We start from the raw sequence: 16,586 nt of genomic DNA on the forward strand, positions 1-16,586 counted from the left end.
GCATCCATCACGGTACTTAGCTCAGTCAGAATTCTTGCATTAGCCTCACCTCACTGCCTAAATGTCTTGCAATGTGTTTGTATGTATTAGACACGGGCAGCCCGGGCTTCAGGAAGCCATCAGAGCACACATTTAAGTGATTCCACTGGCATCAATCTCATTGTTGAGCCTTCTGGCAAATAAAGCAGAACATGTGGGGCATGGCTTTACAGTTTGGGGCTGAACAAGTGTTTGTTTAACCTAACATCATGATGGTGGGGAGGATTGAAGACTCAGTTTTACCTTGTACACACCAGAGAAGCTCCACTTTTATTTGAAACTTACTCTGCTGCTTGAACTCCACAGTGTTGTGCGGTGGCTACAAAGAGACACTACACGGAGACCACAGAAACTATAATTAGTCAGCTTGGATTTTGTTCTTACACCTTTTTAACGTCTGTGGAGATTTATTTATTTAATACATTTACATAAAGAAGAAGCAAACATAATGAAGCCTGTAGGAGACACAGGTTTATGACTGGAACTCTAAATATCGCACCCTTTAGCAAGGCACTATCGGATCGGTTGTAATGGGAGGCTCCCATCGTGCTGGTTTTGCATATTTGATAGATTAATGGTAAGTACTAGATACTTAACAGCCATTTGTTTCACTTGCAGTTTAAAAAGCAACTTGCGCACGCTTAAATCGCTATTCTTTATAGTGTTATCAAAGTTGCATTGTTTTTGTGCGGCAATACAAGTAAGTGCAGGGACTTTGTTCATGTTTCAAACTCTTGTGAGGAACTCCCACAACGAGCAGTTGAAAGACGGCTGCCTCACAGCAGTTTGCTTTGCTTCCCCCCCCCCCCCCCCCCTTACTTTTATACAATACAGGGTTTGTACGTAGTACAAACTGTACACAATAAATTCAAATACGTCCGCAGGTTACATGTGCAACAACAGATGCATTTGGTCCTTGAATAAACTGGTTAAATGTCCAACAGCAAATTCCACTCCTCATGTACTTTACCTGGCAGTTCGTACATTAAGATGCATATTATATCTGCCACACTAACTGTTTATCCAATTTATATTGGAAGAAAAATTAATCCTCAGCAGCCTTTTGTTTAACTTTACATATGACACTTATTGTGAAGAATTTATTCCATTATCCAACATCTGCTACACTTACAGCTGCTGAAATCCATCAAATCAAACATTATTGATTCATCGTACCCCCCCTCCACCCTTCTGTCTCTTGTGATGTTGAAGTGCCAGGTTAGACGATTCAAGTGGTATCTCATGTGATTTACGAGATATTTGAAGAGTTCTGTTTAATAATGATGAAAAATACCACGTGACATCATCTTCAAAGATGTCTTTTAATGCACTTGTATTTTGTCATCTAAAAACTCAACTGTCAACTGTTTTGCAAGCCACACTATTTGTAACACCAGGTGGCGCGATCATCTCAATGTCAAACCAAACTTTCATCATGAACGAAGTTCCTGCCGCGCCTTGTGGCTTTTATTAAACAGAACTCCCTTTCTATACAGATCTAGAAATGGATCACAGCGCCCGGCCTGCATGCCTATGCAACAAGAACAAATAATCAACCAGCAGAAATATGAAACTGACCGGGAGGCAGATATGGAGATGATTGCGTCCTCATCGAGCTTTTGGTTAGCAGATCTTGTATGAGACATGAAAGTTACTTTTCATCTGTACTTCTGCCTCTGAGTTTTTTTTTAATGCAAATCTCTCCTTACCATGCAGCCGTCTAAACCAAGCTGCCTGTGGTCTCCGATGTCATTAACACTGAGAAGAAAGGCTGAATATAATTTAGCAGCTGCTAGCAGGAAAATGGAACAGAGTGTAATGTCAGACGGGGTCACAACACACAGACATTTTATCCATCTATCTCTTTGTCTCCTCCTCTATTCTCCACGCTTATCTCTTTCACTTGTGTCTTGTTTTCACACACACTAAAGCACGTTCTAAATATATATAAAGACTCTATTAAAAAGCTGAAATGAATAGATTTGGGGCCGTTTCATTGATATGACAAGCCGTTACTGGCTGCAGACAGATCCAATAAAAAGCTCTACAGCATTGTACTCTACGCACACACACAAACACCCCTTTCTGCGGTTACAACACCTGACGCAATCCCAGGAAACCCAGAGTAATGCTTTCCGAGTTGGCACTACTCATAACAGCGGCAGTCGTTTAACCGTCTCAGGGCACGATTGCATTTTCTTGCAATATGCTGATTAATGATGCATCGTGTCGTTTCACAGCGTAGAGATAGTCTCATTATCTCGTGACACGTTGATCTATTGCTCAAAGTCTAACACTTTGTTGTACTTTTCTGCTCTGAATGGTGGCACGCGAAACACACCCATATATTAGGAAAAACGATGGCGACTCTTTGAGAAAGACGAGCGAACACAACTGCCGCCATGTGACGCACAATGACCCAATCAGAGATCTGATGTTTATGGGTCGGATTGAAAAGGTCGAGACAAACTCTTCTCTCGATATTCCTCTATTTGAGATCGTGGTTCGGAAGCCATTTGGAAAGCATAAACTCTTCACTTCTTTCTTCATTAATGAATCCTACATCATTAACACACATTCTTTGAACAGTAGCACCCTCGCTCTCTTTGGCAACATCTTTAAATCACTAAATACATTTGAAAATGTAGCAGCAGTTATTCTGAAAGATTTCACATCAGTACTACAGCTTTATAAAGAGAAGTAGAGTTTGCCATGTGCTGTATGTTACTAATGAGTACAAACCAAATATATATACTTCTGTAGCAAGTTTTAACGGTCAAATAAAACACAGGTGTCAGAATGTAATAAAAAGGATGTGTTGCATGTTTAATTCTAGAAAGATTGATCGTGGGTACACTATCACTTCAGTGCCTCCCGTGAGATATGTGAAGGTCTGTGAAAGCATTAACTAATTGTCTTGTTTAGCTTTATTTATTGTCTATTAGCTTAATTAGGTTTGTAATTATGGTAGGACATTAAGCAACCTGCTCTAGAGCCTTTTGTTGAGACTAGCGATGTTTCAGAAATGGTCTGTTCTCAGACACTAATATATATTGCTTTGTATTTTATGTGGCACAAATGACCAATTACCTAGTCCTTGAATCTATATTTTTATCCTCTGTGTTACATTCCCGTGATTCAGTGTGAAAGAAGTATATGGCGTCATCTTTTCGAGATTGCGTCCCTTAACTACACTCTGCACTTTGCTCTGACACGCCGGGAGCAATGCAGGAGATGATGCACATAATCGGCCCATGCGGATTTGTGTGTGTGTGCGTGTGTTGTTACAATAAACCATATGTGCCAAAAGCATAGTAAAGTCAATTTCCTGTGTAAGCGTTCATATTAGAAGTTAAAAGGTCCCAATAGAAAAGCAGACTTCTGGCAAAAACAACTGATTTGGTGCAAACGAAGTTCATGAAATTGGATAGTTACATATTTAAATGTTAATTGTCTGATCACAACAAGCACATTCAGATCCAAACGCAAATATTACATTTTTAATTTCAGTGAAAAAACAAACACTCTGTGTACGTCGGGCTAGGTTCCTGGAGAGCCGTTTGCGACTCTTCTTAACTCCCGGCTATTCCAAACATGGGCAAAGAGGTGGAGCTGAGGCGGTCCAAATGAAACCAGCCACCTGTGACGTCCCTCACCTGTCACTCAAAAAACAACCACACCTTTAATTATAACCTTTAAACCCTAATAGAATTTAAATGGGTGAGTTATATAAAAAATCATCCCCCGCAGAGTTGTAATGAATGTGACTTGGTCCCAGTTGAGGTTTTGCAAGATAGTACTCTTTTCGTATCTCGGTGTATGATGTCCGAGTTGTTTTAACTGCATGGTCTCAAAAACCACAGTCGCCCAATTCCCTACATATGAAGACAAAACATAACGTGCAATAGAGATCGAGTGCCACATGAAAGTCTGAGTAAAAAAAGAGGCTTCATTCCCAAAAAAGGCACTCCTCCAACGTCTTTGCAGTCAATGCAAGACTTTCACCCTGAGCGCGATGAAAGACGAACAAATATGTTTAAATACTTTAATCCATGCAGAGCACTAGTCAATTATTTCTTCCCGTAGCTCAAATTGAAGTTGATCTGTGCTATTTTAATTAGTGCTCTGCTCAGATTAAAGTGCCGGAACACGTCCGAGTGTCTAGTTTCATGAACTCTTTTGTTTAATGTTAAATCTACATTCATTCTATGGGGTTGGCGGTTGCCCTGAGATTAGTGACAAGTGCAGTAAATTGACTCCCAATTGCATCCATCAAGGCAGTTAGCCAGTCAGTTAGTTGCATCAGTTTCCCCTTGCTGCACTTCTCTATTGGTTTTTTGGTTTCCAGCAGACACAGACATTGGTCCAGTATAGTATTCATGTCATCCTGCTGCACAGAGGGGTTTTGACTGGGCTGAGTATCATCAATCACATCACTGAGGCTGCTACCAGAGTAACCCCAGGGCACGAGCACACTTTAAACCTCTAAAACACTTTTAGGCCTCAGTAGTATTGTTTGACAAGTATTAGCCTGGAACCATTAAAAAGGTTGCGATTGATTTGAATATGTTTTTAGAAAGACGAAAAAACAGCAATAGCACTTTCAAAATCTGAACAAAAACAATGACAGATTCATGTGCTCCTAAATAATAGTAAAGGTTTATTAACCGTTAGGAAATAAAGACAATTAAATCTAGATTTGGCCACGAGGTTAGAAAACGAGGCTTGTGGCCAGAACTTCAGACGCTAATGAGAAAAGCTTCTCTCAGGTGTTCACCGAGGTGTGTAAATGTGAATGTTGAGCATGTTGTTGGCCAACAGGTGCATGTCTTCGCTACCTAAACAAAGGTTACTATGATTTATGCAGCTGCTTTTCTAATGATGCCTGGTACTTGGAAATGACTAAGATGTTTGACCCCACTGTCTCAGTCTGCTGCCTTAAGGAGAGGCACTGCAGGCAAAAACATTGTTTTTCATGGAGCTATTGTGCTAACATGTCTTCATTCAGACTAGGGGAAAATAAAACTACATATTTCGGTGTTTATTTTACTAACTTTGTCTATTTGTGTCTGTAGATTTCTCCTCAACTCACTCACCAAAAGTTTGCATTAGAAACTGCCTCATTTGCATATTTAAACATAGCATTTAAAAAAAGACTTATAATGCAAAAAGCTATTGTCTTAATATAAGTCATCAACTGGGGAAATGTCATCATGATATCTATTAGTTAAAGATTTTACCCTATTCACCTGCAGTCTTGAAAACAATGTATAGAATTGTATAATACAATTCAGTTTGACTCCTACAGTATCTATACTCAGAAGAGATGATTTAGATTACATTTTGTTCATAAAAACATGTCAACATGTTATGGCGGTATTTTCTAAATGATGGATAAAGAGATATCTAAAATTCCCTCCGTTTTTACTTGTAATAAAACAACAGTCTTAATGCAAGTTATCAACTGGGGAATTGTAATGATATCTATCAGTTAAAATGCTATCCTGTTTACCTGTAGCGTTTACTCTTAAGTTCAGCGCAACCCATGGCCTGCTGGTTCACTACAGCTGACCTACAAGCTACAAGCAGCCGCACAAGTTCCAGCCTGTAATGTGCAGCCACGAAGGGAATTAGTTACAGATTTGAATCTTTGGATGGGCTGGAAAGAGAACGCTGTGCTTTTTTTTTTTTTACTGGGCACCAGCGTGTGTGAGAGTGCAAACAGGAATGACAAACAGGGTGCTGAAGCAGAATAAGTGTCGTGTTAACCCCCGAAGGATTGAAAAACAGGGTCCAGGCAGCAATCTGACAGACAGAGACGGTAATATGAGAGCGTTAGGCTATCGATTGCTCTCTATCCCTCTCTCGGACTCGCACATTAAATATCTGTCTGCCTTTTCTCTCTCCGCCATACACACGCAAACTAAAAGCTACTGTTCATCTCTGTTATCCTGGGATTGAGAGGAGATGATTAATCCAACATAGTGATCAGCTGCTTGGTTGGAGACAATGCTGACTCACTTCCCACTGGGGCTCTGACACACACACACACACACACACACACACACACACACACACACACACACACACATCACTATCGCCACCAACAACAAATACAGAGATGCATACAAAGCAGCCGACAGACGTCTATAACTGTGGATTGGATTTCATTCTCAGGACCCCATTAATTCCTCATGGATTCTCGTTGATTGAGGGGCCTCTGGTCTTAATTCAGCTCAGCCCAGACGTGTTTTGATTCAGTTTTTTGTTGCCTGAAGGTGACTGCTACTTGTAAGAAATGGGTGAATAAAGCCTCTGCAAAGACAGAAGGGAGGGGAACAAGACAGAGGAGCGAAGGACATAATATGAGAACATGACACACGGAAGGAGAGGAGAAAGAGAAGAGAGAAGGATGGAGCAACAACAGAGTTAAATAGGGAAAAAAGAAACGTCATGGATTTGGACTTCCTATGTAGTTCCACTCCTTCAACTTTTTGATGAAAAACAGAGAAAATGAACGCCGTTATCAATTACTAATTTCCATCTTCATGCATCAAGAAGGTTTTATTTTCACTCTGATCTTTTTTCCATTAGCTCGTTATGCTAATGAGTCATTACATAAGACCCTCTCTATGAATTGCAACTCGAAGGTTATTTGCATGTTTGTGTATGCGTGTGTCTCTGTTTCTCAGAGAAAGAGTGAGTGGCTCAATATGTGTACGCATGTGCACCATGCATGCACACACACACACACACACACACATGGCCACAATTTGCATTTGTTTCATCGCCAATTAATGAGCTTAAACATGACTCTGCAGTAATTAATTAGGCTGCAGTAATAAGATAAGCCACGTAGCTTTAGAAGAAAGGACAGAAACGCTAGAAGCACTTTATACGTATTTATATGTATATAATTTAACTGCAGTATACAGGTAGTTCTCAACACACAGCTATGTGGCATGAGTCAGAAAGAGGAAGATATAAATTCTGTCTTCTCTGGACACTTCTTACCCTTTTCCTCATACAAGGAAATTCCATTATGAGTGGTTCAGAAGATATAAAGAAAGAACATGTTGTTCTTTCTTTTGCTACTTCGCTGCCATGGTGAGAATGGACTGAAAGGCGTTATTTGTCATTGTCAGGCTGAGTGCCCTGCTACCTGTCTGATGGTCAACGAGTGTTTTCATCTCCTTCTTTACCCATTTAAAGTTTTTCTTTGCTTCACCCCAATTTTTCTTCGACCTCTTTTTTTCTTTCACCTCTCCTTCAGTCAAACTCTACCTACAGTTGGTCTCTCTCTGTTATTATATGTATCCTTTCCTCTCTATTACACCCATTCCTTTCTTTCATTGCTTGATTGTTTACATTCCAGACTGTTCTATGCAGTTACTTGGCGCACAATGTGTTTGGTGATGGTGTTTCATTTCAAAATGGCTCCCTCGCTTCCCTTCTAACCCCTTTCTCTTCTCCTCCTCAGGTTTAGAAAAGGTTGGTCGTGATTCCACTTACGAACAAGAGGGCAAGGTTCAGTTTGTGATGGATGCGGTGTACGCCATGGCTCACGCTCTGCACCGCATGCACCGGGAGCTCTGCTACGGATACCCGGGCCTCTGCCCTCGCATGGCCAACATCGACGGCAAAGAGCTGCTCAGCTATATTCGTGCTGTCAACTTCAACGGTGAGTTAAACCCTCTTGGGTGTGGACACATGCAGACATGAATGCAGACTCGCACAGACTCACACACGGCGGACATAACGTCTTACGAAGCAAAATTCACTTCTGCCAGATCCCCAACATCCATCTGACCTTATCACCCTTCACATCATCCTGCCCTTCATGTCTTCTCTTTTCCCCCAGTGTCTTGCAGCTGTACTCAGTCCTTCCAGACAGAGCAATAGCTCTGGATTTATATTTTAACAATGCTAAGCCCGGCTCCACTTCTAATTTGTCTAATCCCTATCATAAAAACATGTCATGTGGCGTTCGTTTCACCTTCAAAATGAAGTTAATCTCGCCGCTTTCTCCAAGTATATTATGGGCTTATATTGTGCTCATGTGTTCTTGTACCACTGTGAACCTGTAGTGCTGATTCTTTTATTTCCCCTCCCTCTCCACGACTTCCTCCACCGCTGAGCGGGTGAAATATATATACACATTTTCATCTAAATAGTATCAGACACCTCATTTAAACTTCCTCTAATTAATCCAGTTTCCCCGGCCCGATGCGCCTGTACCTGCTTTTCTGTTTGCCTTTTCATTTCCTGTGTTCCTCCTTCAAGTGTTGTGTGGAATACATATGGGCTAGAGAGTTGGAGAAAAGGGGGTCTTATTGTGAGATGTTTGTCTGATTTAGTTTTTAAAGGCAACATTTAAATTGCATGAATGTGTCTGTGCGGGAATGTGTGCAGAATGCGTTGGTTGTTACCTGTGATATCTGTCTGTCATCGCTAGACGTGTCCAAAACCCATTCACAGGCAGGCACTGATTGCTCTTTCGCAATGCAACTGCAGGGTTTTGCCCAGGTGTGTTTCTCTGTTATTGCTGGCCTAGAGGGTAGAGAAATCATCCCATAAGCACAAGGTCACCAACTTTATACCCCGATGAATCACCCCTTCTCGCTTACTGAAAGGTGCCCTACACGAAATGCACCACAACTCTCCCTTGCAGTATTTTGAGAGGACATAAAAAGAAAAACTAGATTAGATAGAGCTGAAAGATATAGGCATAATGGTTTGATGTTATCAAACAAACACCTGCCATTGCTAATGTTTAATCTGCCCGTGACAACTTCAGATTGGCTCTGCGGAAAGTTCCAGTTAAAAGCATCACCTACATCATCGTTTTGTATTGTAATGCATATCTAGCTGCTGGCATTTTTAGTGTCCATCTGTATGACATGTCCATAAATGTCTGTTCCTTTATAGATGTATGTGTAGTCAGACAGTGTGCTGCTTTATCGCACCAATATGTATGTGTTATAACCCCATACTACTTTCGCTCACGTGAACAATGCACAGTTGCACTCGGATGCATTGGCACTGCTGGATCAGCTGGATCAGCAGTTACAGTGTATGTGAAAACTCAAAGTATCTAAACCCAATAGTTGAAATGTTCTGACTCTTCTGTTCATATCTACTGTACCAGCGAGCTTTGTAATGCGGTCCCTCATGAGTCTCTTCCCATAGCGTCACTTGGCTTTTCTTTGATTTCTGGAAACACTAAAAAAAAAAAGGTTTTATCTTTGAGTTTTTTGTTGTTGCACAATTTGGCCTTGAATTATTGTTTTTCCAGCACCCAAAAACTAGTTTTGTTTATGGGTGTGAGTTCATTTGTTTGCATAGCGATAAAACATGTGAAATAAAAGTGATTACAATCTGCTGCAGAAATACAGTGGGGGGGGGGGGGGGGTTTAATACCTTCATAATTTAGTTTTTTCACTACAGTGCTTTGACATGAAGATTTACAGTCAAATGTAAAAGGGAACCTAAGCTTTAAAACAGATTAAGTCACAAAACAGCTTGTATTTTACTGTCACCTATATGTCATGTTCTAATGGCAGTTATCAAAGTTCAGATGGAATATCTTCCACGTCTTCTAAGAAACCTTAACTTGGAGAGTTTTTCTTTGACCTTTCTTTGTTTAGAAGGCCTTGGTTGATGGACTTTGTTGGGGGGCTTTCTGTTGCAGTTCCTCTTATCTGGCTTATTTTCTGCCTGCAAGATTTAAAGCTTTTAAGCCGGCTACTTTATGTGTAAATGCCTGAGTATACGTGTGTGTTCCAATTAAAAGTACTTTTGTTATTGATCTGTTTAGGGTTCGACATGACATTGATAACACTAAAGAAGAAAAAGGGGCAAAGATGGAGGTTACTCTGTCTCACTTTGTGTGTTTGTGGCACATAAACGGAGAGGCGGGGAATAAGTTAAGAGTCGCTGAAGCATGGAGTCTCCTTCTCTCTGCTCTTTCTGGAACCGTACCAATTCACCTTCAGAGCAGCTACACCAAGAGAACAAGACAGAGGAGATAATTTCGAGTTGTTAAAGCAACGATTCTCCTGTTGGATCTGTACCAAGTACCAAGTCATTTGGGAGAGTTCAACCCTTGGATTTCAAGGTGGACATCCCCTCCAACCAAAAACAATCCTCCTCTTTATATAACTTGATTTGATATTCCTTGTTGTTTAAAGTTACTACGAAGTTCAAAAACTTTGATTAATCCTGAGAACCCTTCACAATTAGTGTGGCCTCCTTGTTGGAAAGGTTTAATCCCCCATGACTGTAAGAGATATTTTTCCTGCAGAAGTATTATTCAGCGTTCAATAATATATACAAACAGTGTTGCATGCAAGCAACCGCAGCTTCTGTCTCGTATGGTCAAAAAAATGTTTTTACCAAAAAACATACAATAACAAAACATATTTAAATATTTATAATAATTTAGCATATTGTCAGAAATATTGGAAGTTATATATCTTCTCTTTTTATTTTTTATTGGCTTACCCAAGCCAACACACACATGTATGCACATACAAAAAGCATGAAGAGACTGAAACTAGAAACAAAAATTGTATTTTAAAATTTTTGACAAAAATAAGCTTTATTTTCAGATCAGATCAATGACTACTACACTACATGAAAAGATGTGATCATATCTGCATGATCAACACCAACCTTAGTGCGTTTTAAAACAAATCTGAAATGGTTTTCTAAAACACAAAGTACTTTCAAAGAAGTTAATAAAAATGTGAAACAAACTACATATTGCCAATAGCTCAGAAAGCTAAATGGAACGACACAGACAATGAAATCCCGAAGTAAAGTACACGCACGCACGCACACACACACACACACACACACACACACACACACTAAAAGAAACTATTTCATCCAATTGTGTGTTTGTGTTGTACTATTTGTTTGGTAGAATGTCATTTTCTTGTTCAGAATAGTAACTGTAGTCTGTTGAACCAACACACACACACACACACACACACACACACACACACACACACACACACACACACACACACACACACACACACACACGCATTAACTTGGCCTATTTACATTCTCCTGGCTTTGTTGGTTGTAAGTACATTGTAAGCCGCTCCATCACTCTTTTTCTTTTTCTTTTTTTTGCTGCCGTACTATCCTTTCCTTTCTTTCCCTGTCCTTTGTCCCTTCACACTTTTCTACCTCGTCCTCTCTATTGTCTCCCTTTCACCATCCCTCTCTCCGTCTTCTTACTTTTCCGTCCCGACTCATTCGCTCTTGTGTCTTCTCCCTTTTTTTCTTTAAAACTTTGAGCGGAGTGTCAAATTTTGAATTTCAACACGACCCAAATTTCTCAATAGAATCTCAGAAGCAAGTAACACAACCTCCTTTATGGAGACTTCATTATCTCACTTTGTTCTACATTAATTAGTAGTAGTGTTTACTGTTACATTGTGAGTGTATTTATATTCTAAAATAACTTAATGGCATTTTAGATTCCTTTTTAGAGTAGTTCACAGGAAACACAGGCTCATCTGCCTGACACGTTTTGCGTCACCTGGCAGGGAGCTCAAGGCGCAAGCAACATGGAGGAAAGCAATCACCATTAATTTGCATACATAACCCACATTGCAAAGATAGCTGCTTGAAATGTGGCAAACTTTCCCTTTTTTAAGTGTCGCACAGACGCGACAAAGTTTACATCGTGTTTTCACAACTTGGTCATTCGACGATCTAAAGTTTAAGTCCGCCTCAATACCAAGTCCCATTTGGTATTCCATTTCTAACAAATCAAATACCACTTCTGTGCTTTTACTCTCGTTGATCATGATTACCATTTTTCAGACTGAGCAGTTGAGGATAATTAGACTGTGATATTGTATGTTGTAGTTTTGGATGGGCTGGTATGTACAGTCAGAAAGGGAAAGCAAAGACGGTGACAGCTGCCTCTTTCACACAAGTGTGTGTGTGTGTGTGTGTGTGTGTGTGTGTGTGTGTGTGTGTGTGTGTGTGTGTGTGTGTTTCCTTTTGTGAGCTTATCGCTGCCAGGTTATATCTCCTGCCGGGAGACAAGATGGACATCACCATGGGAACTGACTTGCACTAATTAGAGAGGCTTGACTTTGAGATGATGCACTCTGTGCCTGCTTGTGCAACCTTAGGGAGATGGAAGTAGGGGATGATGAAGCTCACTCATAACGATCTCAGAGAGACGGAGACAGAGGGAGAGCGCTAGTGGAGTAACTTGCTCGAAGATGATGAACTTGACCAAACATTAATGATGGAGAGAGGAAGATGGAGTGAAGAAGAAAGAGGGGGTGGTTATGGGAGTGGAGATGCCCTTGGGTGGAAGAACATATGGAGGGAGAGGTGCAGGTGCAATGGAGAGGGATTCAGGCAAGCAAGTGCAAAAAGAAAAGAGAGGTTGTGTTGAGGTAGAGAGATAAAAGCAAGATGAACTTTGCTAATAACAGCTCAGGGTAGAATGAAACAAAATGATAGCAGGCATCTACAATGTTTCCATTTGGCAAAGAAAGAGAAATGGCATAGTAAGCGTAAGATGGAGTGATGCTTGAGGACTAGTTAAGTAAAGTGCAAAGGGAAGAGATGGAGAGAGGCTGAGAGGATGTGCTGACTGGGATACATCAGACTTTACCAGGGTATCTGTTGGAGGAGTGATGTCCAGAATGTAAGTCTGGACTTCTTCACCAACACGGTCTTCAGTACAGCTGAGCAGCTATTGGAGTCTTAACGGGTTCAAAATAATTCTCCGGAGACGATCAGAGTTTGATACAATAGAGTTTATTCTTCAAAAACAGAGAAATACCCAAGCTGGCTGAAGATAGACTGACTATCGTTGCACTTTCTAAATAAGGGTATCACAGCTGGGATGATCTCACCCCCATGGCAAGGCTTTTTTTGCTGACACTGGTATTTCTGGGACTTTCCGCCCACAGGCCTTTTATCGTGTGGATTTTCTACACTTCAGGCACATCGATGACTCCCTTATCTCTGGGGTGTAAAACCACAAAGCTTCACTAGTTATTCCCGAGTTATCCTGGTTACAAACACGACATCTACCTTAACACTAGATATGGATACAATTGATACGCTGGATACCTTGACTTTCCTTTATTTCTTGGAAGGAAAAGTTTCCTACAACACATCATAACCACAAGAAGCGAGAAACTGTCAGAAGGCATATAAATACACCATATAAAGTTCAGATGGAAAGAGATGGGAGAGACAGACAGACTCTTAGAAACGTTAAGTGAACTATCTTGAGAGAAAGGTAGCAGAGGAGACGGACAAATAGAGAAGTAATAGGTGTAGGAACTCGACGCTAAACTTTCCTGGGTCAGGGCAACCTCGGGAAGGAGAAGATGGAGAGAGAAAGAACGTGTCAGTGTCATCTGAAATGTGTCAGAGGAGGGAGATATCTGACTGATGCCGAACATAAGTCCAAGAATAATGGAGTTTTGTTCTAAAAACAAATTCTTTGTCTAAGTCTTTGCACAATAATGGCTTTATATTGCTGTCAAATCTCTTTTCTTACTTTGTGTTAGAGCCAAATCACAAAATGCAGGTGTTGAGTGTAACAGGTATGACATAGTTACCCAAGGTTTCAATGTAACATCTCAAATATAATAGTTAGCTTTTGTTAGCGAGGAGCATTCCCAGCCCTCAATTCAACCCGGCAATCATTGTTATTGTGTCGAGCTGTTGTCCGACAGCCGAATAGAAACAAGCACGACAACCTGCGTGATTGAGTGGCAGCACCTGTACTGTGTGATTGGCTCTATTGAAATGGTAATAATAGTCCTGGCTTGAGAACCGGGCGGAGTGACAAACCGAGTGACACGGTTAGCCGAGGGCTACGGTGACACGCAGAATCAGTCATGGAAAAGTCAACTGTAATGGGGGGTCTTTACCAAACAGGACAACACGGAGCTAAAGGAATAGTTTGACATTTCGAGAAATAGGCTTTATAGCAGGGGTGTCAAACTCATTTTAGTTCAGGGGCCACATACAGCCCAATGTGATCTCAAGTGGGCCGGACCAGTAACATCATAATAACATCATAATTATATATCATAATTTAATGAATTATCTTTTTACAAAACTTTATGAACAACCTGATGAGTGCAATTTCAACAATATTATGCCTCAGTTTATCATTTACATGTGCATTACAATTTACAGATCAGTGTATCTGCGAAGGCACAACACATTTCATCACAGGTATCAATATAATATTTAACTTTATGATCAAAACAACTTATTTTAAATATACATTCATTTCCACATCTGTGTAGTAACCCTGACACACCACACCATACAAACCAAAGCGGGAACTATTAAGGCAGAAAGTTAAGTTACTTTTATTGAAAGATTGCAGTTAATGTCTTCTCTGTAATTACACTTTGCAAAGTCATCCCATATCAAATCAAATCAAATTTATTTGTATAGCACAATATCACAAATTATACATTTGTCTCAGTGTGCTTTACAGACTGTACAGGTTACGACACCCTCTGTCCTTAGACCCTCGCATCGCACAAGGAAAAACTTCCTAAAAGAAACCCCAAAATTAAAGGGGGAAAAATGGAAGAAACCTCAGGGAGAGACTGAGGAGGGATCCCTCTCCCAGGACGCACAGACTGTAATAGATGTCGTGTGTACAGGATAAACAACATAATACAAATACAACATTTGGCAGAGAATGATGTTGTGTTGAAAAAGAGAAAGTTTGGATGAATCCAGGAAAATGTCAAAAAGGCTTCCCGGTGTCCAGCAGGACCAGGGCAGCAGGCGCAGCCACGATTCATGATCCTGACGTAAACTTTATCAGAGGCAACCTGCCACATGAGAGACAGACACTCCAGGGATGATACCCCGGATGATGAGTTAGTAACATACATTTACATAAATGCATACAGATAGAGAGGGAGAAGAAGAGAGGGAGAGGAAGAGAAGGAAGAGAGCAGGGAGGTGTCCCCCGGCAGTCTAAGCCTATAGCAGCATAACTAGGGGCTGATCCAGGGCAAACCTGAGCCAGCCCTAACTATAAGCTTTATCAAAAAGGAAAGTCTTTAGCCTACTCTTAAATGTGGAGAGTGTGTCTGCCTCCCGAACACAAACTGGAAGCTGGTTCCACTGGAGAGGAGCTTGATAGCTGAAGGCTCTGGCCATATGTTTGACACCTTTGCTTTATAGGCTGTGATTTTGATAATCAATTAACGTTATTTCTTCAAGCAAAATGGCACATTTTTACAGGTTCCACATTCTTAAATGTGAGTCTTACATAATAGGACAGTGAATATCTTTGGGTTTTCGACTGTTCATCGAATAAACAAGCTGTCCACATACATTACTTTGAGCTGTGTGAAATTATTGCAGGCCTCGTTCCTTTGAACCCTAACCCAACCCTAACCCTAACCCACAAAACGATTAATCAATGAGAACAAATTGGCAGATACATTGATAGACGATAACTTTTTAGATTGAGATGAAAACATCACATATCACATGTCTGTTAAGAGGAGGTGAGAGGAGCTTAGTTTAGCTTAAAGAACGGTGGAGTGGTAATGAGTTTAAAAACATGCATATCAAATATCTAAAGGTCACTGATTAACATTTAATCTGCACAAAAATGGCAATGTAGAAAAAAGCTTTGTGGTTTTAGAGGGAGTTGCTTAGTGTAGATGCATCTGGTGAAGAGGCTTAGAGAAAGCCAAGCTAACTTGTTCTTTCTGCTTCCAGGCTTCACGCTTAGCCAAACTAATCACGTCCCGGCTCTAGCTTCATACTTGACAGTCGTATCGAACTCTCAACAAGCTCTTGGCGAGAAAGCGAATATTTCCACTGAATGTCAAACTGTCTCACAATGTAACAATAACACAAATACCAGATGTCTCGTACATTACAATGTGGATATTTGGATATTACAATATTTCATGCAGGTCTTCTGTGTCCCTCTGGCACACACGGACACGAACATAACTCCTCAGACTCGCAAATAATCTCCTATTTACTGCCTGCTGCTCACTCACGAGCAGAGAGATTATCGACATATTGTCCAACCTTGTACAGGTGGTATCACCTTGCTTATTTCATGTCCACTGTTAGCTGAAGTTGGATTTTGATAGAAAGTTAGAACATATATTGTCAATATAGTGACAGCTCATTTTGAGTGTATATATATATATATATATATATATATATATATATATATAGCCCGTAATCCTTTTCTCTTACTCTTCTCCTTATCTTCTCGTTGTTCTACAGTACCTCTTGCCACTGCAACCGGCCCATTTCTGCAACGGGCTCATTTGCTGAAATGTAATTTCAGATAAGAATACAAATGGGGAGATTCAAACAGAAAGCCAACATGAATACAGGAGACATGTATCCACACAGACACAAAAACAACCTAGCATTTGAGTTTGAGGAAATGAGAGACGGGAATAATAATTTGTTATTGCACATCCCAAGACGCCACTAAATCCCACATCTGTGCAGCTTTTTTTTGACACAAAATATATATATTT

General features: G+C 40.5%; 1 protein-coding gene across 5 annotated transcripts in view; it reads left to right on the forward strand.

Annotated features, from left to right (window-relative positions):
- The window catches only part of grm8a (glutamate receptor, metabotropic 8a), a 205,696-nt gene that overhangs the window by 153,913 nt on the left and 35,197 nt on the right, over positions 1-16,586 (forward strand). For all 5 annotated transcript variants that reach the window (XM_029462254.1, XM_029462253.1, XM_029462256.1 and 2 more), the window contains exon 6: positions 7,520-7,720. In XM_029462254.1, coding sequence (XP_029318114.1) covers positions 7,520-7,720 — 201 coding nt within the window. The remainder of the gene's footprint in view (positions 1-7,519; positions 7,721-16,586) is intronic.

This window comes from Cottoperca gobio, chromosome 23 (assembly GCF_900634415.1).
Source record: "Cottoperca gobio chromosome 23, fCotGob3.1, whole genome shotgun sequence".
In the NCBI taxonomy this organism is placed as follows: Eukaryota; Metazoa; Chordata; class Actinopteri; order Perciformes; family Bovichtidae; genus Cottoperca; species Cottoperca gobio.